This window comes from Serinus canaria, chromosome 2 (genome assembly GCF_022539315.1).
Source record: "Serinus canaria isolate serCan28SL12 chromosome 2, serCan2020, whole genome shotgun sequence".
Lineage (NCBI taxonomy): Eukaryota > Metazoa > Chordata > Aves > Passeriformes > Fringillidae > Serinus > Serinus canaria.
Genome location: NC_066315.1, coordinates 129687120 through 129705397, shown reverse-complemented (window position 1 = coordinate 129705397; position 18278 = coordinate 129687120). Strand labels below are relative to the sequence as shown.

Below are 18278 nucleotides of genomic sequence, written 5' to 3'. Positions count from 1 at the left end.
GGAGCTTCAAGAAGTCCGTGCAATCTGCAGAGTAAGAGGAGGGAGATCAAAATAGGGATATCAATGCTCTTTTCTTTTCTACTGAATATCACCCTCTACCATGCAGTTCCACTCATAGATGATAAAGTAGCTGACATTTTAGATACTGATTTTAAATTGTTGATTCACATTTTGTGTAGAAATGGTGGAGAGGGAAAACTCCCTATTCACACTCAGCAACACCAGAAATTTCTTTGTGATATACCATTCACATTTTCTTGAGAACAACAGGTTCCTGGAAAAGGGCTTTTCCCCACCTGAGGACTTTTTGGACTTAATTTCAGGATAAGTTCTCAAGAATACATTTGAATGTGTAGGAAGACTCTGCTGTATTCTTCTTAGGAGACATTGTGGGGAGGTAGAAGGTAACCTCTGAACTTCAGTTCTCCTCTTATTTTTTTCTCTACCTCAGCCAGCATCTAATTCTGCATGTATATCATAGGTTGTAGGAAAGGATGGAGCAAATGCACAGCAAATCTTGGCTCAACAATATATCAAACTTTACGTGTTCCTTCTGTTCCATGGGATCCTCTGTGTTGAGCTTCCTCTGACCAAAGCAAGAGGACAAGCAAAAGTCTCCACAAGAGACTGAGATATCAGCCTGATTACCCTGGCATGCTGCTGGAAGATCAAGCAAATCCTGCTGTAAACATTCTCTTTGGGCAGGGAACAAGCTCTACAAAATTGGTTGTGAAATGCCCAGCACAGGTTGGCTGTCGAGATATAAAAAAGTGCAGCAGAAGCTGCAGAATTTCCAGTATAAATACACAATGAGGAGACAGTACAGAAGTATAATGCAGTCCAACAATCTTTCTAAAGGTAGCCCCAAAGTGTGGTCTGCTGAGAAACACAAAGCTCCAATGGTACAAAATGTTCTCTCTGGGTGGTAAACCATCCCCATGTGGCACTCACTGGTATATTCTGCAGAAGTAGCCTCTAATTCCCACAAGACAACTTTGAGTCACCTTCTGAGACTCTGCAGTAGCATAATAATGTCTGAGCAAGAATGACTACCTAGCTTGTTTTTTTTCTCTTTTGCTTATGTGCACTTGGAGTCTCTACAGAAGACATAAATCATAGATGAAGCTCTTAGGTTTCCCTAAACAGAAGCATAGTAAGATTTGGGTTGTTAATATTTAATCTGTGTAAAATCAAGTTCAAACCACTTCTGCTTTTCTTTTGAAGTGCCTAGAAGACCATCCTGTATATGCCAGAAAAGCCTTTGAGGCAGCCAATGTGGTATTTTGTTTTGGTGCCTTCTGGTAGAGCTTAGAAACATGGAAAACATGATTATTAAAAAATGTTGATGATATGTGGGCTTGAGGAGACCTCGACAGAGATTAGTTGTGATAGCAAAGATGACTGTAAGCAGGTAAAGTTCCTTCATTTCCTCTAAACAGAGTCTGTGAAGCTGATATAAGCTATGCCCTTCCTGGACTTCATATTTACCACTACCACAGCTATCAGTGATGGGACTAAGGACTGTTCTGGGAAGTTCTCAGAAGACAATATTAGGCAGCAGCTGGGGCACTCCAGCTGTGTGAGGCACTTTTAGGAGCCATGTAGTGTAACTTAATTGTCACAGACTCTCTCTTGTCTTCTGATTAAAGATGACATTGTGGGTCACCAAGTGGCAGAGAACCATGGAAGAATAGTTAGGCTGCTGGGCAGCACTGAGAACTAATTGTTTGTATTTCCAGCTTGGTATGTGAGACTTGACAGAGCTGAGTAAACTTAAACAGCAGCCCTGAAAATCAAACATCATTAATCTCCCTAGGTTTGGCCACAGGACTGCCATCTCTGGCCCTGCACCGTGGCTGCTCTTGGGGCTTCCCCAGGAGGTAGAGTGGCCAAGCACACAGACCTGTGCACCCCTTCCAGAGCTGCCATCAGGGACTCCCGTGTCCTTTTGATCATTTTGCTTGGCTGTTTCCTTTCAGGTGTGTTTTCTTGGTGGGTTGGTTTGCTTTTAAGCAGGAGGAGATGGCAGTGGAGCTTTATTGTAGATTTAGCAAGTGAAGAGATGATGAAACGATGAGGACCAGCAGAAGGCTGATGGACAGAGCCAGCTGTGATGACCTGCTTCAGCCAAAGCTGGTGCTGCTTGGCACTACCTGACACTCAGGGGGTTGGACTGAGGTAGAAGAGGGAGTGGAATGACAGAGTTGCTGTGATGGAACAGTCTGAGCCAGTGACTGTCCCTTGGCTTGTTTTTGCATTGTTCTGGCATAGTTTGAAATCTCAGTGACAGGGCAGATGATGGTGCTTCCCCCTGCAGTGATTGCATAGAGGAGATAAAATGGATCAATGCAGGTGCAGCTGCCTGCAGTAAGTAGGGCTGTCCCCTGGGTTTCTCTACCACCTGTGGTAACCACACCAAGGGTCTGGGAGAGTGGCTGGTGCTCAGGTTTGCACTGGTGAGGGAAGCAGAGCTCACAGGGCTGTCACCTGGTGCCATGGCTCAGTCCCAGTCCCACCATCCTGTGAACTGGTGTGTCATGGAAGAGGATACCCAGGGCAGCTCTGGGACTCCTTTCTTAACATGGGTACCTTTCTGAGTGGGGAATGTCTACTTAGCACAGGTTTTTCTGTTGTGTTACCAATTGTTTCTTGTCAGAACAGCAAATGAGCTGCCTGGGGGCTGCTGGAGCTGCAGCCTGATCATGGGATATTCCCCTCTGGCCCTAAGAGGTGTTTGGCAGCAGCACAAAAAGCAAAGATGCCACCTTTACTTCTCCTCCCAAGTCCTTTCAAAACCACTCACAATTTTCAACAGGGAGGCCAAGATGAACTCACCTGTCTGCAGCTCTTGACATTTCTTGTGCCTTGGTTCCTGATTTAGATTTACCCAGTGTTGCACTGTTGAATAAAGCTGGAGAGGCTGGCCAAGTTACTTACTGTGACACTGAGGCAAAAATCTCTTTTCCCCCAGCTGGTGGCCAAGTTTTCATCTCTGGTGCAAGCCTGGTGGGGAGGGACATCAATCTGGAGGAAGATGAGACCAGCACTTTACAAGAGATTGCAAAGATTATTCAATTAGGATTAGCCTGGTAATCCAGGTTTTTTGTTATGTTTTTTTTCTTTAATTAACTCACAGCCAAATGCTTTATTCTATTCAACACATTTGAAAAACAAACAAACACCAAGCAAACACCCCATCCCGCTCAACTTTGTTGTTTTGGTTTTTCTAATCTTGCGATAAATATTTGACATTTTTTAAAGAAAGGTGGTAAAAAATCCAAATTTGTGTTCTTCATGTTTTGAAATGCAATTGTCTCTTGATTGTCTTTGGGAGCAAGGCATTCATATGAAGGTAAATAGAAATTGAATTGAAGTATAATTATGTTCTGTTAATATTTTTAAACACTACTGATTTGGGGAGGGTACAAGTGTGGCAGAGAATTTCAGGAACTGGGCAGAGCTGACAACTTTCCTGCTACAGTCACTCTCCAAAATGAGAAATAGGCTCCTTACATTATATAACCATCACTGGTGACTGTTCAGTCACCTCTCTGGAAATTTCATCAGCACAACACCCAGGTACTTTTGAGTCCAGTGCTGCCTCATGGTGGCTGTTTGTTTATCAGTGAAGTGGCATTACAAAACATAAAATAGAATGCTGGTGACAAAATCAAGGAGATTAACAGGTGTTTCTATGATTTGCTTTGTTGGCAAAAAATAACAATAGTGAGATTCAGTAATGATGACAATCTCATTTTCTGTCTTATTTCCTTATTTCTCATTTGATTACTTTCTGTCATGCACAGATGAACTTGTCCATCTTCATGCTGTCTCTAAGGCTACCAGGCTTCTGAGCATCCCTTAGTGCAGAGGTGCATCCCTCCTGCTTTCATAAGTCTTCTGGGCTTCACAGCAGCTTTATGGCCCTTGCACTGGCTCTTCTCTTTAGGCATAAAGGGATATTTGGGCAACCCCTTTGGTGGCAAAATACCTGTGCTACCCATGCAAGACTTACTGAGGGAATCTGCAGAGACATGAGAACAGGAAGTCAGCAAATTTACCCATCATTTAGCTGTCACATGTTATTGAAGGAGCAAAACTGGGCCATGCATGGTGTAGGTGGAACTGCTTCAGCATCTCAGCATGTCCAATAGTGTGGTCTGCTCGTGTGTCACTGAACTTCTCAAGGAAAGGTCCTGGCAGGTACCTGGGATTTGAGAACTACCACATGAAATCAATGCTTTCCCCCTGATGATGTATGGCAGAAAATTTGGACAAAGTCTTGAGGGGAGTTTTTAGTGGGAGTGGTGAGAAGGGCAAAGAGGGTAACAAAAATAAACTTGCACATTAGAAAGAGTGAGTGACATTAAGAATACTATAGCTAGAAGGAGAGATTGCTCTTTCTTTAGCAGAGTAAAGTAGGAATACTCCATAGGAATTATAGACAGAGTTTCTGTAAGAATTATTATTTACTGATAAATATTGGTACCTTTGCTCTCACATTAAAAAAAGTATTCTCAATATTACCAGTGACAAAATATAGATAGAAGTACAAACTGAAAAATGCTGAAAGTTTAACTTTAGCTATAACAGGAAAGATAAATGACAACAGTTTTTTGATAGCTCAGTCAACTGTCAATAGTTATTTTTTAGCAGCAGCTATTTTACAAAGCCATTCTTTGCTTTGAACATATAGAGCAGCAATAATGAATGTGACATCTCAAAGACTTTGAATAAATCATTCATTACATAGTTTCACAGCCCTAACTTACTTTTCTTTTCTTTTCAGATTTTAGAAATTCTAATATTCTGCATTCTCCTCTATTTTTACAAAAGAAAGGCTGTGAAACACATCATGGTTTTGTTAATGATGGTAGCTCTACTGGGTAAGAACATATTATTCACTTTAATGTTCCTCTCTGTTACTTGATAATTCCTTGTCACTCCATCTCTCCAGACACTTTTGATCAGAGCCATTTCAAAGCAGTGTGCTGAAGAAGAATCATTGAAGCATTTCACATGATTTTACTGGGGTCTCTTTTTGAAGAGAAAAGCTGATTATTAAACATAGTTTCTATGCTTATTGCTGGGATGATTTCTTTTACAGATACCCTCAAGTTATTATGCTATGTGTAATGATATTCTGAAACTTGTTTTAAATAACACTGTAGGTTTTGATCCTGTGAAAGTGGACTATTCAAAACTTTGTTGTGGAGAGCAGGCTGTGAAAATCAGTGCTCTAAAACAGAGCAGCTGAAGACCTTCTAAGTACTCTGCGAACAAATGCAGTGATATGCTGTGTACAACAACTTCTAATTATCTATGACTACTTGCATATGCAACATTTCATGTTTTACCACCTTTCCTGAAAAAGAACAGGAACACAGTGGGCCACTGAAGTTTGTTTTCTATCATTGTCACCACAATCAATAGCCAGGGAAAATACGGGAGATAATTTTATCAGCATCTTTCAATGAAGTTAAACTTCAATCCATTGTGAGAAATGTGAGGAGCTCATCTCTAAAGCTCCTATGCTTGTAGGGTTATATCAAAAATTTTCACCACCCCTTGTGGCAAATTCTACTGTCCTTGTCTTGTCATTTCTCTGTGACACCCTCATGGGACACAAGTTTTTGCTTGAAGTGAAAGGTGCCATTGAAGTCAAAGGTTATTTTTTCTCTGATTTCAGTGGGTGCATGTATCAGTCTGCAAAGACTTGCATTTCTAATGGAGATGACCATGAGGGTTTTTGATAAAATAGAATTTCCCTAAAGTTTGCCAAGTACAAAATTGGATTTAACTGAATGTAAAAACCCTCACAGATTTATCAACTCTCTTCCTTCAGGGTAAAAACCCTGAGTGGTTTCTTACTCAGGTGAAAAACTCAGACTTTCAGAACAACTCTTTGGGGACAGTCTTCCTGTGTAGGTTTCCCAACCCTAGGAGCATTAGGATCTGTAGCTCTGCAGAAGCATTGCAGGATTTCCCTGCTCTGCATGAGGCAGAGATGGAGGAGCCCCCAGAGCCTTAGGTCTAATTGCTGTTGTTTGGAAGAGGGAAATGGGAGTGTGGCTATCCCCCAGCTCCTAGCACAGAGCCTTGGAGCTTTGGCAAAGCTCTCCTGAGCTGCTCTGCAGCTTCCAGCACGGCCGTGAGGAGTGTGTGTGCACTCCTGAGCCAAGGTCCAGCCACTCCTGGACCGGGTCCAGCTCCTCCTCCTGCAGAACTGGAAACCTGAAGATTTCCAGATGGGTTCCTCCACATCACTGCTGCAGTTGTGGGCTGGCCCACCGTGATGCTGTCCCAGGCAAGCCCTGGCAGAGCTGGGCAGTGGGTCTGGCCAGTCCTGCTGCCTGTGCCCCGTGTCCTGCCAGCCCCGGTGGCCAAGGGACACGCGGAGCTGCAGAGTGGCAGCAGGGCTGCAAACCTGTGCCCTGGCACCACCTGCAGTCCCCTGCTCTGGCTGCAACCAACCAAAAATGCATTTTCAGCTGGGGGCTGCTGAGGTTTTTGTGAGCTTATGCAACCTGAGGAAAAATGTGTCATTGTTTCTGCTCTGTTAAAAACAACACAAACGAGCAAATCCTGGTTCACAGGACCTTCTGAAATACTGACATTTCCCTTGAGCACCAAACTCAGAGCTGCATCTGACTCTGGCTCCTGCAGCTGTCCTGGAGCCTGGCAGTCCCCACAAATCTACAGTTGGGGCACTCTGGTTGGTCTCTGACCTTTCTGCAGAGTGAAGTGATGGAGGGGCTGAAAAATTGTCCATTACTTTGCTCCCAGCTGTGTGACACAGGCACTGCCTTGCAAGGCCCTGCCTGCTGAAGGGGTGAGTGCTCATGGAAGGTGATACAGTCCTGGTGGAGTGTTCATCCAGGTGTAAATTAAGTGTGGAAAGGTTTCTTTACAGAGAAGGCAGCCTTGTGTTTCACTGTATATGCAAGATATTTCACCATCAAGAAAATACAAGGGTGGTCACAAAATCTGATGAAGTTTTGCTCAGTACAACTCTGCAGATTCATTTGGTGAGAATCATCTTACCTCATGTAAATACTGAGTTATCAAAAGTTTGGGGGAAACATTTCAGATTATAGTGGGATTTCAGAGGTTTCTGCCCTAACAGCTGGAAAGTGACATCATTTGTCACACTAGCTTTGGGGGGAGGTCATTCTGAGAGAAAATAACTCCTGGATTTGAAACTTGTTTTGGAGTTACTTTAATGAAAAAGGTAATTTCGCTTCTCAAAGACTAGAAACCAACCAGCCAACCAAACTCCCTGGTGCTTTAATTTCTGTCTTGTTAAAATTTTAAGGCCTTTCATCAGGAAAAAAAAATTAACAATCTTTACCCTTAGCATGACGATTCAAAATACTAATTTTTACCTGTAAGTGTTCTTTTAAAATAATAACTTCCTCATGTTAGGGCGCAAATCTCAGTTTTATGTTGATGTCTTGTGGGGCTTGAGTGTATTTTTGACCTTGTATTATAGCATTTGCACCACTGCAGGCCAGGGTTTGATCTCTGCTCAGTTTTACAGCTGTCTTTGTTAAAGCACTTCACCTGTTTCCATTACAGACAAAAAAGTGAAGTGCTAGGGGGAAAGGTTGTCATGAAAACAGTGAATTTCGTGGTGATGAACAGGATCATCACAGGATGTATCCAACTCTTAAACTCCCTCTGAACTTTTGGACTTTCCATAAGAAAAATGCTTGCAATCAAACCCACAAACCTGCATTCATTCTTCTTCCCCCTCCTTTTCTCCCAACCTTTGGCCTGAACCTTTTGCACAGCACAGGTCTCCTTGCCAATCTGAATGTTACAGGAGGATGAATCAGACCCCTGAAATCCAACACTCCTCAGCTCTGCACGGGGGGGGGGGGGGAACTGGATCTCAGCTGGGGGATGGTGCTCCTGACAATTAATTACCTTTCTTCAAAGGTCACCTCTGCAGCTTGACTCTTGAATTTTTTAGGGTTTTTTTGAATTTGTTACATTTCATTTGCAGTAATCACAGACTTCTTGGGTAAGCTTCCACAAACCAAGAGCTCCAGAAGGAAATCTAAAGTAACCCTTAGCTAAACTCTCAGCCCCTTTTCTGAAAGATTTCTCTTGCAAAACCTTTCTTGTTGTGGTGTGGGTTCAGTTTCCATTTGTATTGTTTTCCCCGTTGGTGTTGTTCTCCCCATCTTATAATGTTCTCCCCATTTTGTATCCCTAAGCCTATGTTGATAGTTCAGCCCTGGTTTCCCCCTCTCCCTGAGTTGGTTCCCCCCTGTTCTGAGAAGGCTGCCAAGCCCTTGTCTCCACCCCCGTTCCCTTAGCAACCACCCCACTTGTTACATTTTCCCCTCCTCCAGAGCCCTGTCCATCTCCTGAAACCCCGTCCATCCTTCCAGAAACTTCCCCCTTTTCCCGAGGGTGATTGGGCAAGAGCTCCGAGCCCCTCCCTGACTCATGTACCATTAGTTCTTGTCCATGTCAGTTATATTCAATTCCCCTCCTCAGTTTTCCCCCATTGGTTATTGTACTGTATCAATACCTATGTTCCACCCCCTTTATATACTGCTGTTATTCGTTGCTCTCCGCCTTTTCCCGCCTGGATCCCCTGGAGACAATAAAATCTCTGGACTGCACCAGCCAAGTCAAGGTCCTCTTTTCTCTTGAGCTTCTCCGCTTTTGCCGCTCCTCTCGATATTGCTGCTCTGTCGAAGGTGCCGCCTGACACCCCGGCGCATTAAGGTGTGCCCCCCCGCTGCTAGCTGCTGCTGTGCTCCCAGCTAGCCGGCGCCGCCTCCCCCCCGCTCTCAGGGGAGTAGAGTGCACTTGACGCAGCAGCGCGGCACTTTCTGAACTGGTGACATGTATAAAAACCATTGCCTGCTGTCTGAAATTTGTTTGTGGTGATACAATGATAGTGATTGAATGGATTGACAATAATACACTACTGAAATACTCTTTCTGTGGGATAAATCCAGTAAATGGTCCCAAGAGCCTGGCTCTTGAAATGAAGTGCAGACCCCTGTATTGTTTGTCTGCTCTTCATATACGTATAATGCATGGGGAGAGTTAGGTGCTTTGGGATGTGATCCCAGAAGTCAACTTTGTGCAGCTCCTGTTTCAGAAGAGAAATCTTGAGGATGATGAGTTATTTGAGGCTACCAGTGACATGCAGGCTGCTATAAAGAGGCATCCTAACTTCTTTGAACAGACAGCCAGACCTCTCAGATATCTCCAGAACACTGTAACATGGGCTCCAAATTAGCTAAATAAAGTATGTGGAGCTAAATGAAGTATGTGTGGAAGATGTGGAGGCTGTTGTACCAACTTCAACTGGGAGTCCAGTGTGCTAAAATGACTCAAAGGCCAAACACAAAGCATATTGGATCTAAGGCCACTGAGCTTAGACAGTAGCTTAGCAAGCATTTATCAAATCATACACTTGTTTTAGGTGCACAAGTCCTTCCTCAGTCTTACTTTAAGTGATCAGTCCTGTGGCTCTGGCCTGGATCCTTCTCCTCCCTGTCTGATGCACTGAAGTGCTAAGCTGAGTCCTGCCCTGCTAATCTCTTCCCTTCCCTTTCAGCATCACTGACTGTCATTGCTGTTAAGGCTGTGGCCAGCATGATAGCACTTTCTGTGACGGGGAAAATGCAGCTAACTTACTCCATTTTCTCTGTCATGAGTGTTTTAATGGCGACTTCTTGTGCTTTCCAAATCAAGTAAGTAAGATTCTACTTACCTACAAACCTTCTTACATGTTTTATCTGACAGTATTATTTGGTACTGATAATGATTCCAGATACAAGTTGCAAATTAAGGCAACAAATTCTGGCAGAGCCTTGACAGATGCATCAATTGCCTCCTGCTGGTTGTATTGTTTATTTAAATTTTATTTCTTAGTTTATAATTGATTGTTATGGACACCACCTCCTCTCATTGTCACCTACAACAAGGTCTTCCCAAATTTACTTGTCTAGTTTTGACACAAGTCTTAACACACTAAGTGAAATTTATTCTTATGTAGTCATTTGGGAGTTACTTTTAGAAATCTTTATTGTTGAATAGTCAAATGACCGTGATTATCCTCTTTATCCATGTCTGCTCCCCAGCTTTATGGCCCTAGTCAGACTGACGAGGAGAGTTTACCCCAACTTTCTCCCTACCTCTGTTAAATGTGCATGTTGCAATTTGCTATCCTGCCTGACTGTACTTTTCAAGTTTCCCCTGCATGCCTCTGGTCTGTGAAGTGATTGGTTTATGCTGCCTTTGCAGATTGCTGGGGGTGGCAGCATGGTAAAATATGTCTTGCAGCTGAACAGAGGCTGTTCCCTTTCTGCCTGTCCCTCTGCTTCTGGTGCTGATAGCAGCCTTCAGTCATCTCATCTAGACTGCTCCAGTGTGAGCCTGAGCAGTTCCTTGCATGATTATTTTCCGGTAGAAAAGCCAACCCAGCTTTTTCATGGCAGAACATACCATTCCCATGTGGAATCAGAAAGTCCATGCATTATTATGCACTGACTCTCCTCGGCTGACTCAGGAACTCCCCTGTAACAGATTATAAAGTGATTTACATCCAGCTTGTCCTCACTGGGAGAACAGCTCTGGGCATTTACAATAGGAAATAAGAGCTTGGTAAATAAGAAGCTGCTGAATTAACCTCTCCATCCTGTAATTTTTTTTTCTTTCTTTTGCTGGCCAAAATTAAAGCAGAAGTGAAACGTGCCCATTTCGTTCCCTGGGCTCAGCATCCCTTTTTCTCTACTCTTCTGGATGCATTTTCTAACAGGGGCAGTGCTGTCAGTCTAAATTGTTCATTTTATTTGTTTTCTCTCTTATTTTATATGACTGTCATTCATTAGCTGAGAACAGCCTGTGCTGCAACAATCTCCTGGATCCAACCCCGGGCCTCGCTATCACTGTTTTAGTCCCCGTGACCAAGTTTGTTGCAAATGGGAGAAAATAATGAGGTGTTTTCAATGACTTCAAAATCCTGACTATCCTGTGGATATGTAGGATTTCTTTATTTTTAAAGCACCATGGAGACTGTTCAACAGTTGCTAAAATAACCACGCAATTATTTTAATGGCTAAAACAGATCCAAGCTTGGATTTTTACTGTGCGCGTATATTGCACCAGTGAAATGTTCAAGTGTGGTTCTTTTTACAGGCTTGAATATAGTCTGCAGACTCCTGATTTTTCTCCCTGAAATGGCCATTCACATAACAGACTATCTACAGGTGCATCCACCATGTCAGCTCATGATTCCTCACTCTGTGGGTGAATGTTGATAGCTGCGGTCTCTGTACAAGCGGGTTAATTGCTTTGCCTTTTTGCAGATTGTGCAGGCTGCTCCACGGCCAGTGTCTCAGTCCTGCAGGTCTGTGTGCAATGCACGCTCCTGTGGTCCTGCACTCTCTTGCTCATGGTTCTGGTGAGAGGTCAGGCTGCCTTTCTGAAAAGCAGGGCAGAGAGTTTCCAACCCAAGGAGCTTGCAGCCGCCTTCCTGGACTTTCCCTGCAGGACAGAGTGTTTCTGGGGTGTGATTGCATGGATGAACATACACATAGGTGTTTCAGCCAAGCTGGAGTGAGCAGTAGCAGCAATGTGGACTTCAGCAAAGTGAAACAGTTCCTATGACAACCCACACGTTCATGTCCATGATGCCAATGTACCCTCACACAACCTGTTTGAATTAGAGCAACTTGTCCCTGGCTGCTTGCAGACAGCACTGCTTCCAAGAACCAATGCAGATCATAAGCAATAATACCCCAGCATTCCTCCCTTATCTGTGGCAGACAAAATTTTTCCAGCAATGCTTCAAAAATATGTCAATTGAAAACCTGTGGCCAGAAGAATCCATGCCAACCTTCTTGCTTTCACCTATTCATCTGTACTCTGCAGAGTCAAAACCAGAAAGTAAATTCAATATGTGTATGCTGTCCAGGGCTGCTTGCTATCGTGGTAAGAAATGGTAACTGTTAAATGGACAAGAAATGGCTTAACCTGACTTAAAGTGCAAGGAGCCTCCTGTAGGCATGAGATACAATCATGCTTATCTTTCAGGTTCTTGAATCAAGCAATGCATCTGTATGAAGCAACAGTGGTTGTCCCCATTAATTTTGTGTTCTTCACCACCAGTGCCATCATTTCAGGTTTGTTTCTGACCTTCTTCCTCTGCAGAAAGATTTTTGAAACATCAGGTTTTCAAGAATGGGAATCCTGTGAATAGAAACCTGAACCAGGCTTATTTGTCTTCACAGAAATAGTTTTTTATTAAGTTATAGGTGAAAAATAAATAAGTTCACAACTTCTGAAACAAAATAAATGGTAGTGTTAGAGCTAGATCATCTTTAAGGTTCATCCCAACCCAAATCATTCTATAATTCTATAAAAATAATCAAATTCTAACCTTTCCAAAATAGTTTATGTGTGATTCACTGTACCTTGCTGGCTTACTAGAAGTACCTGCATTTATCCTAGCCTCATACTGACATCCAGTAAATGCATTTACCGTGTGCACACCAGTCTCTCCCTACACGAACTGGTAGAGTAATTTTAACAGCCTGGCAAACTACTCAAATGAGAACCAGCTGTGCTTCATAGTAGTTAGCATCTATTCCATTTCAGAAGGTGGAATTCTGGGTTAAGTGAAGGAAATAAAATGACTACAAAAACTTTTTAAGCATTTAACATTTTATTCTGGGTGAGAACTTTGAACTCGGCATTGTTAAAGAGGGACTGCAAATCTTGGAAATGGTGTGCAGCATAAGAACATGAGCTGGGAGGACGACTAAGATGCTGTATCAGCAATGAGCCAAAATGATCATGTTGTTAGAACATTTATGACTCATTTTAACACACGCTGGGGGCTTTCCTGTCATTGCTGTGCAGGAGTTTCTCATGCAGAGCTGCCATTAATGAGAAGGGGAGTTAGCTTCACACACAGATTGCCTCAACACCTGTGTTAGAAGAGACCTACACTTTGTGACCGAGAAGGAGCTTGTGCCAAAAGGGGGTTGTGTTCCTGTGACCATATGGGGAATTTGGCCCGGTGCCTCCTTATAAGATCAAGTACCTATTCAGGAATGGCTTAATAGCTTTGAGAGTAGATACACATGCATTTGCACCAGGTTAGTTAAACCAGTGTAGGGCTTAGAAAAGCAACCTCTGCTGAATCTTGCTGGGGTGCTCGCAGAAGGTACCCGGTGTCATGATTCCCCTGTCACACAGTCACACAGTCACACTTCAGCTGCACTGGGTCCCACTGGCATTTCCAAGCAAAGCTGTGCTCATCAGTGGTTTAAAGCTAATACACTTGGCTGTTAATAGGGGCAGCTGAGATCCAGATACACATCTGGTTCTGTCACCTCCACTACAGAGGTGCTAATTCCTGGAAGAGGGGCGACCAGAAAGAGCTAGCGATCCCTTCAGCCAGAAAGATTTGGCAAACTTGGCTGCTGGAGCCCTTCACTTGGTGTAAACATCAGGGACACAGTTAGTTATTGAAAATCTGTTCCCAATTGGAGTCAAGATGTCCACATGGTCTGCTGGAGTAGCTTAACGAAGTCCATGAAGAACCTCCTAGCTGCATTGGTATGTTGCTGCTTGTGAGTAAGACCTTGAGTTTGACCTGCTCAGGAATTATTGCTGACAGTGCAAAAGATCTGTGCATCTGTGCAATTACTAACCCAGCACGTGTTCCAGCCTGATTGACTAAATCTTCTCCAGTCCTATGCAGCATCTTGAGAAAGCCTAGATTATGGAATATAGGACATAAAGTGAACACATCACAATGTGTATTAATACCTTATTTGGGTTTTTCTTTGGTTTTTTGCTCTGTTTAAGCATGACACTTTTCCTGACCCTCCCAGCTGTAATTCATATCACTTGGAAGCCAGTCAAGATCTGCAATTCTTGTTTCTGTCACATTCCAGGGGTCATATTTTATCGGGAATTCCAAAGTGCAGCTTTACTGAGCGTGTTCATGTTTCTGTTCGGGTGAGTGTATCAGCCTGAAATCTGCACTGAGGTTTGTACTGAAACAGAATTGCCTTGTGCAATCTCTTCTTTTCTCAGTAAGAAGAAACCGCCTTGTTATTAAAGTATTATGGAATAGCCATTATAGTAGGATAAAAAAAACATTAAAGGAAAGATTGATGTCTGTGCTTTGGGACTTTGGAGGCCTGGTTTTGAATCCAAATATGTAAAAATGTGAGACACTTGTGAACTACTAATCTCATGATGGAATGAAAAACCAGCATCATCTGTTCCTTCAGCAGGAAGGAGAAGTCACTGCTCTCCACCAAATATCAAATTATAGGGGGTGCTTTTACAGCTGTGAGACATCTCCTCCCATGTTACCTTCCACTGGTGTGTCTGGCTGGTTTTTCTGCCCCTAGGCATGGGCAATTATACGAGCTGCTTGCCTACAGGGCAGTACTGTAATAACTCTCCCCCATCTGCCTGTGTCAAGAAAGACACAGTGTGCCTGCAGAAAAATTCAGAACACACTAAATATGTTTTTGAAGAATGGCTTAGGTGTTGTGAGAGCAGAAACCTGGGTGTCAGCACCACAACAGTTTTTGGGGGAGGAGACAGTTATAATAATGGGCACAAAATGTTTAAAAGATCTGCTAGAACTGCTGGAGGTGTCTTGCCCACAGTGCTGTCAAATAAATGGGGCTGATGGCTACAGACATCTTCATCTGCTGCAGTTGGGCTGGAGTGGGTGCACTCAGCCACTATCTTGCCTGACTGCTGGAAAAGACACAAAAAAAGGAGATGAGCAACCATGTATTTGGCAGCTAGGAGTCAGGGGTTGTGTGTCCAACACACAGCAGATAGAAGATGTGTCCAGCCATAGCAGCTTTTCACTGCTGCTGGCTTACAGCCTGCCCCTGAGACACACAATCAAACAAGAAAAACAACAGAGATGTCGACTGTCCCAGCCAGGCTGAGCTGGTAATGAAATTGCACATGCTAGAACTCTAGCTTGGATGCTCTGGGAAGATTTGCTCAGGGATTCAAATGCTGAGGTCTCACACCCACAGGCATCTGATTAGGTATATATTGCTGGAAGTGTTATTTTGGCTGTGGAGTCTTTGGAACTGATAATAAAGCTTCAGGAGGCAAAACTAGACTGAAAGAGGCCCAAAATAAATTTACAGAGCTGCCAGGAAGAAGTGTTTCTTTATAAACTCAGTAACTTGGGTTTGGAAGTCCTTGAAAAAGAAACATGGAAAGAAATTCTCATCTCAGATACATGAACTGTTTCTAATGATACTGTGCCACTGTTATTTTGCAGGTGTCTCCTGTCTTTCCTTGGTGTGATTATAATTGCAAAAAATCAAAAAGAGGAGCATTTAAAAATTCCTTTTATTGACTGTGGACATATTCCTGGTAAGTAGGGCATTTTTTCTGTCTCTGTTTAAATGAGGTATCAGATAATGGGGTGGCCTAGGAGAATTGAGTCACAAATATGCTCTAGTCATATTTAATAAATACACTGTTCACTTAATTTCTATTCCTGTTCCCAACAGATTTTTTCAAAGAATTTTTCAGGGTTTTTCCAAGCTATTGTTACAACCAGTCAAATGAAAGCAATGATTACTGGAGCAAAGAATGTTTAAATGATGGATTGGGGGGGAATTTGCTTTATTAAAATTCTTCACAAAGTTGTTGTTTTTTCCTTCTCTCACCACATTTCCTCAGGACAAAAACTGACAGGCAAAATACAACCAGATTCTCACTGTTCATGCTATGGCACACTGAATAAGGAAGATGGCTTGGTGAAAAGGCAAAGCTGAAAGAAGAAAGTGCTTTACAAGCCAATTAACAGGAGGAACAACACTGGAACAAGGAACAGTAACACCTTTTTATTGAACATATTCAAGTGTACATTGAACTCCTGCATGTTGATGAGTCATAGTATTAATTAATCCTAATTAATTTATCCTATGATTGTACCAAATGTATCCTAAAGATAAACTAAGCCTTAACAAAAACCGAATAACCACTAATGAAATTGAATATTCTCAGAGTATCAATGCCTCTTGAGGACATTTTTAGAGTTTTAATTGCTTTTAAATGCAATGAGCCCAGAGCAAGATTATAAAAATTCCCCTTTGGAGCCCCTCAGATCTGTGCAAATGTTTAAAGACAAATGTGAGAAATTAGAATTTTTGTTAGTGATTTCAAAGTATTCTGCTATATATATATGATCCCTTTTAAACCCTTTCCTTCCTGTTCAGGAGCCAAAACTGTAAATATATGTGAAGTAGACACAAATAGAATTGTGACTACTAAACTACAAAAAGAATTTTGTATTGGATGTAGAACAATCCTGATTGTCTCCTGCCATCAGATTAATTCTCTTATCCTCCAGGAAATCAGTACCTGTGTGAGCAGTGGGAAGATGGTGTTTGCCATGAACACAGGCTCAGGGCACAGGGACACATTTGAGGTGCCCAGCCAAGGCAGGATTAGGGTTCTATCCCTGACATTTTACACCCTCCCAGAGAAGTCCTGTGCACTGGGCTGGGCTCAGTGATCTGTTAGCTCAGTCTGGTCTGAGTTTAAACTTCTGTTTTCTGTAAAAGAAGGTTTTAGTGAAGAAAATGCATGGTTCTTTAGAGGAAGTGGGGTAGCCAGGGTCCCTCTCTTGGTATGTCTTGGAAAAATACCTCTAAAAAAGTAGGGCCACTCCTGTTACCACTGGTAATTCTGCATGGGGAAAGGCTGTAAAAAACAGGACCACAACGAGTCACAGTAATTGTACAAATTTCCCTTAATGAAATGGTTGTGTCTCCACACTGATTTGAAGAGCCAGCAGGGATGGGAACAATGACAGTAGAGGGGCTTTGTGTTCAGATTTGGGACATCTTGGTGTCTCTCTGTCCCAGTATCCCATCAAAAAAGCTTCTTCAAGGAATTCCTCATGGATGCACTCATCCCTGTGTGGTACCATTGATCCACCTCAGGCAGCACAAGGGTGTTGTGATCACATCTTCTGCATCAACAAATGAAAGTGCTCTTGAAAAATGTTCATGTCTTGTTTTAGGATTGAATTAATCTTCAGGAATGGGTAGGGGCCATAGACTGTGTTTTCTTTGTTTCAGGTCTATTTCTTTCCCCAAATAATTGTTTATATAATTTTAAGATAGGTACAGCTGAAGATCCATGAGACAGTTTCATTCCAAATGCTGCAAAGCACACACAGAGCTGCAGGATTTTGTGTGCAGCAGTGTCCCAGGGACTATGGCACTTGGGGACTTGTGAAACTGTTTTTCAATATGGGGCTTTTCCAGCTGACACAGGACAAGACTCTGTGTCTGCACCTGACTTGTACCACCTGCTTGGCTTGGCCTTCCTTTCCTGCCCAGCATCTTGAGTTCAAGCTTCTAAAGATTAAAATAAAAAAAGCACATGACTTTTACAAGCTTTCTCCAGGGAGTAAGGACATGCCTGTCTTTCTTTTGCAAGTCAAATTTAAGCTGCTTTCCAAGTCTCCAGTGAGGCTATGTGCTAAAGATGGAAATAAGAGGCCCACAGGTTTTCATTCTGTGACCTGGGAAACGAATGGGTGAAAGGATTTGGTGTTGTTGTTTCTTTAAATGATTGGCCTTGGGCATCTTTCTGAAATCTGTTTTCATGGCTCAGGAGGGCTGCAGGAGGTAATAAAGGTTACCAGGTGTAGGATTTTCTCTTTAAAGCAATAAATCAAATGTAAAAATCTGTGGCAAAAGTTATTTATTTTAAATTACTGGATTTCTTCCTGAACAATGGGGTTTTTTTCTTCCTGTGGGTTTATTAAAAAATTATAAGGATTAAAGTGTTTTATTTTATCTTTAGTGTATTTCAAAATAATTTGTGGACTAAAAAATTGGTTTTTGAGATGATCTTTGAGATGTTAATATATTCCAACTAATTAATGTATTACAGGATTGGAAAAACTCGGTTATGAGAACTCATTACTGCTCTGCCAAGAAACAGACATGACTTGTTTCAAGAATCAGTTTCTAACCAATGTTATTTTCAGATTCTGCTTGCCATACTTAGGTTGCAAACACCACAGACAAATGCCTGCTAAAAGAAAAGGCATTATTTTATTCCTTTGCACTGGAATAAAACATCTCTGGAGCCCTTCTCCTCAATAACAAGTTATTTTCTTGCAGTGCTTTTCCTGACATCAAAAATGTGGGCCAGATAAGCTGCAAAAGTCATGCCTGCAGACTGAATTTTCCTGAACAGATCCTCCATGGGATCTGCAGAAATCA

At 42.5% G+C, this 18278-nt stretch overlaps 1 protein-coding gene across 1 annotated transcript in view; it reads left to right on the top strand.

Annotated features, from left to right (window-relative positions):
- The window catches only part of NIPAL2 (NIPA like domain containing 2), a 51823-nt gene extending 34124 nt beyond the window's left edge, over window positions 1-17699 (top strand). Inside the window, 6 exon segments of the mRNA XM_009090509.4 lie at window positions 4790-4886; window positions 9587-9722; window positions 12067-12155; window positions 13938-14001; window positions 15308-15402; window positions 15715-17699. Coding sequence (XP_009088757.3) covers window positions 4790-4886; window positions 9587-9722; window positions 12067-12155; window positions 13938-14001; window positions 15308-15402; window positions 15715-15809 — 576 coding nt within the window. The 3' untranslated portion in view covers window positions 15810-17699.
- Window positions 17700-18278: the final 579 nt, after the last annotated feature.